Here is an 11,071-nt window from a genome sequence, read left to right as displayed (position 1 = left end):
TCGAAACCTATAAATTATTATGATATTTTTATTATTCAGTGCAAAAGCATTAAGACGTTTACCAAACAACCATATAACTTATTGAATGACTAAATTAGTATATTGATGGCATAAACGCTATAACAATCATAACTTATTGAATGACTAAATTAGTATAAAAGCTTACAAAAGCTGGTGATAATTATTAATCAATAAACAAGTAAACCTGAAAAAAATGCCGTATAAAACAAATTTAAAGTTTTAAAAGGGAAATTCTTCTCCAACTAAATTACAAGTCAAATGTCTCCCGTGAATTATTACATGGTCATAACTCACTCTTTTCTTTATGATCCATGTCGCCTTCAAGCAGTTGAAATATTGTCTGTGTTTCTTTGCACATAGATTTGTTCCTTTATTTATAAGAAATAATAAATTGCAAGTTGGGTAATGTAATACAATTCCAATCTAGGATAAAATTTTCAAGGCTATCCATGAGTGCTGCAATCAATGCTTGTCACACGACATATCAAACCAACCAAGTTCCTCCTTTTTTTTGTGTGTTTTTTCACTCTTGGATTCATGGAAAAGATCTCTCAAGTAGGTTTTCGGAGTAGTGTTTATACTAAAAAAAGAAAAGAAAAAAAAAAACGATGATTTACTTATTTAAAAAAAAAACGAGAAACAATTACACAACAATGGAGGACCAAGCATATATACTTGCTACCATACCAACTACCGGATATATATTTGTATCAAGAATTAATTACAAAGTCAACTATGAACACTCCCTACATGATTCAATACCTGATGCCATCACAATCCAATCTTTATCTATCTGCTTTTTTCATAAATCACAAGACAAATGGCTCATTAGGGTTCAATGAAGAAGATAAAGTGAGAAGAACTTTGTTTCCACCATGGCTGTTCATCATACGACTATGAACATCTTCATTATCTTCATCTCTGTAACTTTGCTCATCACTCATGCTCTTTCACTTCCTTTGTGTACAGATTCAAGTAATCAACTTCTCAGAAACCCCATTACGTTTTAGCGCACTTCCAGTTTATAATTTTGTTGATGTTTCTAATGATTCTTGTGTATATATAACAGGTGCTCCACTTAAACCCAAGACTCCTCTGGTTTTCTGTAACTACAATGGCAGTTCGTGCTGCGATTCTATCCAAGATACGAATATACAGAAGCAGTTTGTATCCATAAATATATCTCAACCTGCTTGTGCTTCTCTTCTCAAATCCATCCTCTGTTCTGTAAGTTTCTTGGTTATAACTTGAATGTTTGGATTTTAAGCAAGTTTTGGGTTTTATGTATCAAGAAAAACTTGAATGTTTCCATTTTTCAGAGATGCGATCCATTTTCAGCAGAGCTTTTCACCATTAAAACTGTTCCTCGACAAGTTCCTGTGCTCTGCAACTCTACAGTTTCATCAAACTCATCACAAACCAACCAAGCTAACAACAATTTCTGTGAAAAAGTATGGGACACCTGTCAGAATGTATCCGTAAGGAATTCACCATTTTCGCCATTGTTACAAGGTCAAGCTCCAACACCAGCCAATTCAAGCAACAAGCTCACTGACATCTGGCAATCAAGATCGGATTTTTGTAACGTAGTTGGAGGACCTTCACTCGAAGATTCCGTCTGCTTCAATGGCGAAAAAGTCCAACTAAACATAACCACCAACAGCACCAAATCTCCCCCAACTGGCATGTGTTTGGAGAAAATCGGAAACGGTTCATACCTTGACATGGCGGGTCACACTGACGGGTCGAACCGGGCTTTCTTCTCCAACCAAAAAGGCCAAATTTGGTTAGTCACAGTTCCTGAAATCGGGTCTGGACGTGGGTTGGATCTTGATGAGTCCAACCCGTTTCTTGATTTGACAGATGAGGTTTACTTCGATACACAATTCGGGTTGATGTCGATAGCTTTGCATCCAAATTTCGCTCAAAATGGAAGGTTCTTTGCTTCTTTCAACTGTGACAAATCCGAAAATCCAAGTTGCTCTGGAAGGTGTGCCTGTAACTCCGATGTAAAATGCGACCCTTCAAAGCTACCTGCGGATGACGCCGCCGAGCCTTGCCGGTATCAAACCGTTGTGGCAGAATACACCGTTAATGGGACATCATCCTCACGGGCATCTGTAGTAAGTTTTCGATCACATAGATGGGAAGAGAAATTTTTAGCTGTTTCTTATATTTGGAGTCTGTTTTTTCTGCAGATTCCGGTGGCTTCGCCGGTGGAAACGAGGAGGATATTCACGATGGGTCTTCCGTTCACATCTCACCATGGTGGACAGATTCTTTTTGGACCAGACGATGGGTACTTGTATTTCATGATGGGAGATGGTGGAGGAGGTGATCCTTACAATTTTGCACAGAACAAGAAGTCGTTACTTGGGAAGATTATGAGATTTGATGTCGATAAAATACCCAGTAAGTTTGAGAAAGAAGACGCATTTGACTTTTAAAGTCAACAGTGTTGAATTTCAATTTCAAATTTGAGTCGAATTGTTGGACACATTTAGAAATTCTTAGAGGGAAGATTAGATTTTCATAAACGATCTGCAAAGAAGAAAAAGTTGTGTCCAATTTAATAAAAAAACCAACGTGAACTTTGAATCTTGAAGAGTATGGTTTGACCTAAAGAAGTCAAATCTTTATTTATCAAAATTTGAACTCTCAAGTCTAAATCCAGGTGAATCGGAAATTACAAGTTTGGGATTATGGGGAAACTATTCAATCCCAAGAGACAATCCATATGTTGAAGATAAAGATTTGCTGCCAGAAATCTGGGCTTTAGGGTTTAGTAATCCATGGCGATGCAGTTTTGACGCAGAAAGACCTTCGTATTTCATGTGTGCAGACGTAGGCCAGGTATTACATATCGACTAAACTGCACAAATGGTCGGTGTGGTTTGTCGAAAATTGTCACTTTGGTCCAAAAAAGTTTGGACTAGCACCAGTGGTCCAAAAGTTTGATTTTGTTGCGAGTTTGGTCCAATTTACTTTGAATTTTTTTAAAATGGCAGATTTGCCCTTTCTTAATTTCATTTTCTATTTTTTTATTTTGTTATATTTCTGATTTAAATTAAACAAAAAAAAAATTTGTTTTCAATCCTCCCTCCTATAAACAACACCACCACCACCGATCACCATCTCTCTCTCTCTCTCTCTCTCTCACTCTCTCTCTCGTTGGAACACCTCCGATCTCAACCCTCACCAGCATGCTCTTTGTTTCTTCTCCGGCGATGGAACAAATCTGCAAATGAGGGTTTGCTTCGAGCTAGGTTTTGCTGAGGAACAATCAAGTCGGAGGAGAAGATGAAAGGCGGCGAGAGGCAATATTTTTGCTTCTGACGGTGGTATCCCACAAACCGACTTCCAGATCTGGACGGAGGCGGATCTGAATCGTCGCCACCAGATCTGTCGATTCAGGCTTTGTAAGGATGCATTTCAGATTCTCGGAGGTGGCTTCGTCTAGAAACCCTCAAGATCGATGATCTGTAAACGTCGTTGTCTTCACAAATCAACGACGTCCTTCTTCGTTGAAAACCCTAATCCATATGAGATAAGGTGGCGGCGGTAGGGTTTCAGAAGTTGGTGATGGTTTTTGTCAAAAATCAGGGTTATGGATATGGTTTCCGGTGGAGAAGAGGAACCAAGAAAGTGACAAAAGGGTCTCCGGTGGTGGGAATCGATTAGGATTTGTTGTAGGTGATGCAACTTTTAGATTTGTTGGAGGTTGCTAGTGACGGAGACAATGGGGGCCGAAGGTGGGGTTAAAGGCGGTGGTGCCAACGACGAAGACGGTGGTGACGTCGACAATGATTTTGGATGACGGTGGTTTCCGTCGGTGACACCGATTTCTGGCGATGGCACCGGTTTCCGGGCTTTATGAAGTGGTTCTTGAGAACCATGAAGAACAAACGAAGAGGGAAGGAAAAATATTGGGGGAGAGAGAGAGAGAGAGATTTATTTTTATTTTCTTGTTTTTTAGAGAGAGATAGAGATTTATTTTTATTTTTATTTTATTTTTTTTTAAATCTAAAAATCAGGAAAACAAATAAGAAAAAAGATAAAGTATATTAACAGGGGTAGATCCGTCATTTTGAAAAAAATCAGAACAGATTGGACTAAAGACGCAACAAAATGAAAGTTTTGGACCACTGGTGCTAGTCCAAACCTTTTTGGACCAAAGTGGCAATTTTCGACATACCACAGGGACCATTTATGCAGTTTTGTCTTACATATTTACATTTAACATTCTCCTTCGACTATTGAAACTACGTTTATTGTTTATAACCTTGTTAACGTTTGTTATCTATTACTAGAACGAATACGAAGAGGTGGATATGATCACAAGAAATGGCAACTATGGATGGCGGGTTTACGAGGGACCCACCACTTACACTCCTGAAAAAAGTCCCGGAGGAAACACGTCGGTGACTTCTATAAACCCTGTTTTTCCGGTGATGGGATACAAACACTCTGACATAAACAAGAACGAAGGTTCGGCTTCAATCACCGGAGGGTTTTTCTATCGGTCCACAACCGATCCTTGCTTGCATGGAAGGTAAACAAGTCAAGATCCTTACTTCCATTAAGAGGGTGTTTGGGATTAATTTTAAATGACTTTTGTCTTTTAACTTTTCTAAAAAGTAAAAATATGTTTGGAAGATACAAAAGTTCTTTTCAAAATAACTTTTGTAAAGAAGAAAAAGATAGGTTTTCAAAAGTCATGAAAGTGTGACTTTTTGTGACTTTTAGACTTTTAAAGCTAAATTACACTCAAAAGTCAAGAAATACAACCCAAACCTTTTTAAAAACAACTTTTGGCTTTTGCATCCTTAAAAGCTAAACTCAAAAAAAACTTTTACAAAAAAAACTTTAAAGCTCAAAAAGTAATCTCAAACATCCCCTAACACAGAATCATATCCTTCCAACAATCCCTAGGCCAGCGAAGAGATTGTTGGAAGTATTATTATTGGATTGATTCTTATGTACCTATTCGCATCACATGATTTTTTTTGAATATAATATTCGCGACACAGAAAAGTTTCATTATCTTGGAAAAAAAATTGATAAAATCTTTAAAAAAATTTAACAAAAAAAAATCATATTATTTTAAGAAAATCGTCAATTCTTATTTAAAAAAAAGACTTCTGTTAATTTAGACAAAATCTTAAATAATCGGGGTTTTTCTGTTCAAAAATATTTTTATGATTTTATTAAAAGTTTTCTTAAAATAATGAGACTTTTCTGTATAAAATCCAGTTCAGTTGTTGAAAGAATAATCCTTTTGCAGAAATGATGTCTGCATATATGATAAATAATATTGAATCTTCGTAATATGTAGTTATTTATACGGAGATCTATACGCTCATGAGATGTGGGCAGGAGTTGAAACGCCTGAAAATAGTGGGATTTTTACAGTGAACAATATCTCCTTCACATGTGCGAAGGATTCTCCAGAACCGTGTAGCCTAGTCCCGGGCAGTTCGCTTCCTGCCCTAGGTTACCTGTTTTCATTCGGGCAGGATAACAACAAGGACATATATCTATTATCAAGCAGCGGTGTGTATAGAGTTGTTCCTCCAAGCCGTTGTGGTTACACTTGCGAGTATGAAACTACAACCACGGGTCCCACCACCGGTCCAATGACACCCACTCGTAATTCAAGTGCAAACATATTGAAGGGTTCTTGCAAGAGCCTCTTTGTGTTTCTCTTCTTTTTCCTTGTGTTAGGCTTCTCCACTCCATAATAACTTTCGAGATCATGAGTCTAGTTTGAGCCTTTACACTAATATTGTAATATTGATGTCTTCAAGTATTATTTCTTATTGACATTGAAAAACACTTCTATCCGGTATACTTGATTTACATCTCATATTTTATATTGTCTTTGTGATGTAGAATGGTCTACTCAAGGGTGAAAAACTAATTTTGTAGAAACTTCGCATATAACATAAACACAGCAAACGTAAACAAGAAAATGTAAATCAAAACGTCTACAACAAAGAAGATATATGCAATGGTTTAAACATGATACCCACTTACGGATTCTCACATTCTTACAACACAGAAAAACAATATATGATGAGGGAAAGGAAAAGATGTAGAATCATAGATTAAAGTCCAACAAAATCTTTTTTTTCCTCCAGTTCTACAGTAAATTACATTACAATGACCCACCCCAAGGATTCCTGTTGTATCAAAACTTCCCCATTATATAAAACCCATCTGAGAAAGAAGGGGGAAAGGGAGAATAAAGAAACAAAATAATCAAAGAATCTCAAAAGGGAAAGGGAGCTATCTTGATTGGGCCCACTACATTCCTCCTATTCAATGAAAATTTGTGGGATGGTTGTCATCTCATGTTGCAGCATTCAGGGCGTCCATGGCGTTGTAACTTGTTCCACATGCACATCATTTGTCTAGGAGACTGATAATGAGCTGTATAATACTCTTCAATGCAACCAAACTGACAAAACTTCAAACTGTGCACATATTCTACACGTTTTTTTGTGCTATTATACTGCTCTACCCACATTCCCATACTCACATCTTCCATCTTGAACAGCTTCAATTTATGCTTCTCAAACTCCATTGCAATAAACTCTGCAACATCTGATGATAGAATGTACCCTGGACCATTTGCATATGGTGGATAATCCTCTTCCGGCCATTCCTGATTAAAAAAAAATAAAAATACATACAAATTGAAACACAAGGTTTTGGAATACAAAAGGAATGGAATCTATCATCGGAATTGGAATCTTGAATTTGAATGGAATGGAATTGGTACCTCGTATGTGACAGACCATTTGCCATATCTTAGGGGTTTATGATAGTAATTGATGTTTCCTACATATAGGCTTTTCCCTTCTCCTATTTTATTTGCTTCATTAAGAACAGCATCAACTCTAACAAATGTGTCATCATCACACTTCATGATATATTTAGCTGATGCAGTTCGAACCTGAATTAAAAATTAAAATAACATCCAAAATTAGTACTTTTCTCATGAAAAGAGCTTTAAGAGTCTCCAACATATATAGAGACAGATAGAAGTAGAACTAACCCCATATTCACATATAGCAACGGTTTTCAAGACAACAAGGTCATAATTGTCCATGTAAGGCACAATGACAATATCGCCAAAGAAATCGGCTTCTTTCTTCAATTCGTAGTTCACTTCTTTTCTTGCATGCTGACATGAAGAACAAATTGTGTAAAGTTGATGTCTAAAGCTAAAATAAGAATTTTGAAAAGCATGTGTTAAGTGTGTTACTTACTAATGCAACAAAGAAACGGGCGACAACATGTGAAGATTTAATAAGATTATGTTGCATCCAAGATTTTCTAACAGCCATTCTTTCAGCAAAATGATTTCCTGCTGAAAGAATACCAATGAAGAGATCAATGGGTTCATTTGGAAGAGGTGGGGCCTTCCATTTATCTGACATTTCTAAGTGTCTTTGAGGGGCAAAACTGGGATGTGCTGAGGGTAATGATGCAGCAAATACAGCAGTCACATCAATATCTCCATTCAAAGCCAATCCAGTGGCGTCTTCCAATGCAAAACCCTGATAGAAAGTGGAACGTCTAAGAGAATGGTTTATCAAAATGACGAAAATAGCCCAAATGGTGCTACTAACTACTTACAGTTCTATATGGGAATGAAGTAATGTGTCTTCCATCAACGTTTACATGATAACCCTCTAATCCTGCACTAAGAGTTAACACGAATAGCTTCCCTTCTGCAAAAGGGTAAGGCCAGTCAAAAGTCACCTTCTTTGTTCGACCTATGAGCCTGTTCAACCACCAGCTTGATTTTGACTCCTCTGAATGATCATCATCATCACGAATCCACTTCTCACACTTCACTTGACCATCAACTAGAAAAAGAACCCAAAAAATTAGGTAATGAGATCGGTAGATAGTTAGAAAGTTAATCAAATTAGGTCTGGAATTCAATTGGGATTTAGGACTTACCGGTTTCTTCATCAGCTCTGGATTTCCATCCTTCACAACGATGAGCAGATCCCCATTGCATCCGATAACATGTATTCTGTTCAATCACAGGCTTGCCACTCCAATCGCCTTTTAACCTAGGGTTAAAATGCAAAATCCTTGGTGGGTCTTCACCATCAACGGTTTTTAAGCCCTGTAACTCCATCATGAACTGCGACACCATCAAATACTGTCCGGATTTCAACAACGAAATCTTTGGGTCCTGCTCAGGATGAGCTTCTCGAGGTCGACCCACAAGAGTTATATGTGATCCCAATGTCATTCCACAGGGAAGCACAATGATGCTTCCTTTTTCGCGGAAAACAGACCCTGATAGTGTAATCGAATTAGGGCAACTCTCTCTGGTTTTGTTTTTCACACCGTTGATGGTGATGTTTTCCGAGGGTAATTTAAGTTTACCCGATTCGAGTTCTTCCCAGTACTTCTTCCCTACTGAAAAAGCTTCCGTTGCAGATTTTTGAATGCCCCCAAATCCATCTTTTGGTTCGCCGTTCAAACTATTGATGTCGAAATTCAACGTGGATAAAGCTTTGAACTCACGGATTTTTCGAGAATGCCTGGAACTAACAGGGATTTTGGCAGCGATTTGAGGGAGATTTAGAGGGCGAATCGGGGCTTCTTTTTCTTGTAATTCTTCTTCACTGTCTAGGGCGTAGGGTTTTTTGGAAAATTTGTCAGAGAAGAAGAAAACACTAGACTCGTCTTCTTGACTAACTATTTTCGACACAAAGGGAACTTCTAGACCAACCATGAGCAGATACAAAAATCCTAAACCGATCAGAAACTGAATCGATCTTTTCTGTCTTAAAGACATGAACCAGTCTAATTTAGTTCGCTTCATGTCCAAGTTCTTCCGATTACCCAAAACTCAGAAAGAATTTGAACAAGAAACAAACACCCACAACTCAGAAAACCCTAACGGTAATATGATTTCTTGTAATCATGAAAAAGACTCGAACCCAGTTTCAAAATTGGACTCGATTTCTAGAATACCTGGCCCCCCACTCCCCAAATTGAAGATGAAACACACCTCAGAGAGAGAAACGAAGAGGGCGTTACCCCACGGACGCGTTTTGATGGTGGAGTTGTAGAGAGAGAGGGGTTGTAGTGTGTGTTTGTGTGTGAGAGAGAATGTGTGGAAGGGTGGAGGAAGCTTTAACACTTCACAGGTCGGTCGCCTGCCTGGAACAAACAAAAGTTCAATTTATTCTCCATCAATTCAAATCTAATTCAAAAAGGATACCGTTTTTAGTTTTTGTTATTTTCATTTAGTTTATTTCGATTCGATTTTAATTTTATCAAATTTATTCCATTTATATCAAATTCATAAAATTATTATTTTTCATTTTATAGAAAAATTATGTGTTAACATCTTAAAGTGTAATTATATTAAGGAAATAAACAATGAAGTACTAAAACCTTTTAATGCGAGAATAAAACCATAAGAAATTATGTCGATATGTGTTTGTTCTTATGTCGATAGGTATTAATATATAAATACAAAAAAATAGCAAAATAGCTATATATTTTATAATAAAATAACCAGAAAATCTTGAATATAAAAATAATAAAAGGCATCATCCAAACGATGCGCATCAACTCGTTCAAGCTTCATATGGAAAGTTAATCGTAGAAAATATAATAATATTGTAGATTTGTTAGAGTTTGAACATTAAGCTTTGTGTATCGATTTATGGACATTAAATCAGAGACTGTTTCAAGGTACAAAATCTTCAATATAAAAACATGTTTTGTAGGGTTTCAAATAAAAATTAGATACCCTCATGTGAAATTATCCTTTGTCGATAATTGTACAATTAGATTTCTTATTAGCCACAAGAATATGTCATTATTTGTTGCAAATTAGATATATATTATATATACCTCTTAAATATCAAGGAATAGTATGATTATAATTTTGGATCTTATATTCTTTTATTTGTATTAGTTATAATTTTGATTCGGTTTTGGTTCCTATAGTTTTTAATTTGTATTAATTATATTAGCAGTTTACCCGTGCAAAGCGGCGGAGCGCATAAGTTCTTTCGGTAATATGTTTCCTTTGAAAATATTATGTTCCAAAAGAAAGTACATGTCGAAGAAAATATAATCAAACTATGTGTTATTTGTTACATGACTTATCAACTCATCACGTGGAGGTAGTATTACGTCGGGCTGACTTTGAATACCAACGTATAAACAAAAATATCTCATTAAGAGTGTAAATTATGACATGTCTCAAATAAAAGATTATGGTTAAATGCAATGTTGTACAATTTAGATTTTCATGTGATAACTCTGGATATATAGTTGGGTTGTTATTTTATACCTGGTTTCGTTATGTTTCGTTCCGTCTGGCGTTGATAAGGGTTGCTATTATAAATCAACTTTCTTTGACCAAAATCTAATACACATGTAGGAGATGCATTGGTAATATCCATCAAATTTGGTCGTGGTTTATCTACCGGTGTGGTCTCAATGTTGAGGAGTCGGGCAGTAGGATGGAGATGCTCAACATTTTGGAAGTCTCGGCTCATGGAATGAATAAGAACAACCTCAAATTAGCTCTTACTTTTTTGTTGCTTTGGTCGGTTTTTGAAGGACCAAAACTCACTTGTGTTCGACTCCAAAAGATGTTCTCCTTTTAAAACGACGGATGAGATTCAATTGATCTCTTTTAATTGGATCAAGCCTAGATAGGTTTTTCATTGTATTAGTTGGTTGGATTGATCTATATCTCTCTTTTTGACAACTATTCTCGACTTTAGCATTTTAAATAATTCATAATTTTTTATATATTAAAAGTCGAACACATCATCATAATGATATTATTTTTAATTTTAAATTTTTAGTTTTAAATCTTCAAGTCTAAATTAAACGTCTAAATTTTAAACTTTGAAGTTTCACATGTAAGGTTATGTTTAAATATTAATAATTAAATTTTGTTATAAATTGTTTTTCAGACTTTGTTATTAGAAATTGTTTCTTGTATTTTAACAATATAATAACAATATCTTTTCAATTTTTTGCATATAAT

General features: G+C 36.1%; 2 protein-coding genes across 2 annotated transcripts; one reads left to right on the top strand and one right to left on the bottom strand.

The window, feature by feature from the left end:
- Positions 1 to 730: 730 nt before the first annotated feature.
- On the top strand, positions 731 to 5,887 carry LOC145108156 (HIPL1 protein-like). The gene is made up of 7 exons (XM_079045154.1): positions 731 to 996; positions 1,091 to 1,248; positions 1,341 to 2,144; positions 2,220 to 2,433; positions 2,696 to 2,874; positions 4,332 to 4,573; positions 5,357 to 5,887. The coding sequence occupies exons 1-7, from the start codon at positions 897 to 899 to the stop codon at positions 5,760 to 5,762; spliced, it is 2,103 nt and encodes a 700-aa protein (XP_078901280.1). The 5' UTR covers positions 731 to 896; the 3' UTR covers positions 5,763 to 5,887.
- A 210-nt stretch (positions 5,888 to 6,097) lies between these two features.
- LOC145108157 (Galactosyltransferase family protein) lies at positions 6,098 to 9,232 on the bottom strand. The gene is made up of 6 exons (XM_079045156.1): positions 7,996 to 9,232; positions 7,666 to 7,898; positions 7,296 to 7,586; positions 7,082 to 7,210; positions 6,806 to 6,979; positions 6,098 to 6,688 (listed from the first exon to the last, which is right to left on the bottom strand). Exons 1-6 carry the CDS (start codon positions 8,873 to 8,875, stop codon positions 6,368 to 6,370), a joined length of 2,028 nt encoding a protein of 675 aa, XP_078901282.1. The 5' UTR covers positions 8,876 to 9,232; the 3' UTR covers positions 6,098 to 6,367.
- Positions 9,233 to 11,071: the final 1,839 nt, after the last annotated feature.

The sequence above is a fragment of the Lactuca virosa genome, chromosome 4 (genome assembly GCF_052849685.1).
Source record: "Lactuca virosa cultivar CGN04683 chromosome 4, Lactuca_virosa_CGN04683_v6, whole genome shotgun sequence".
NCBI lineage: Eukaryota > Viridiplantae > Streptophyta > Magnoliopsida > Asterales > Asteraceae > Lactuca > Lactuca virosa.
The sequence above is the reverse complement of the archived record's forward strand: the minus strand, read 5'-3'. Positions and strand labels throughout refer to the sequence as shown.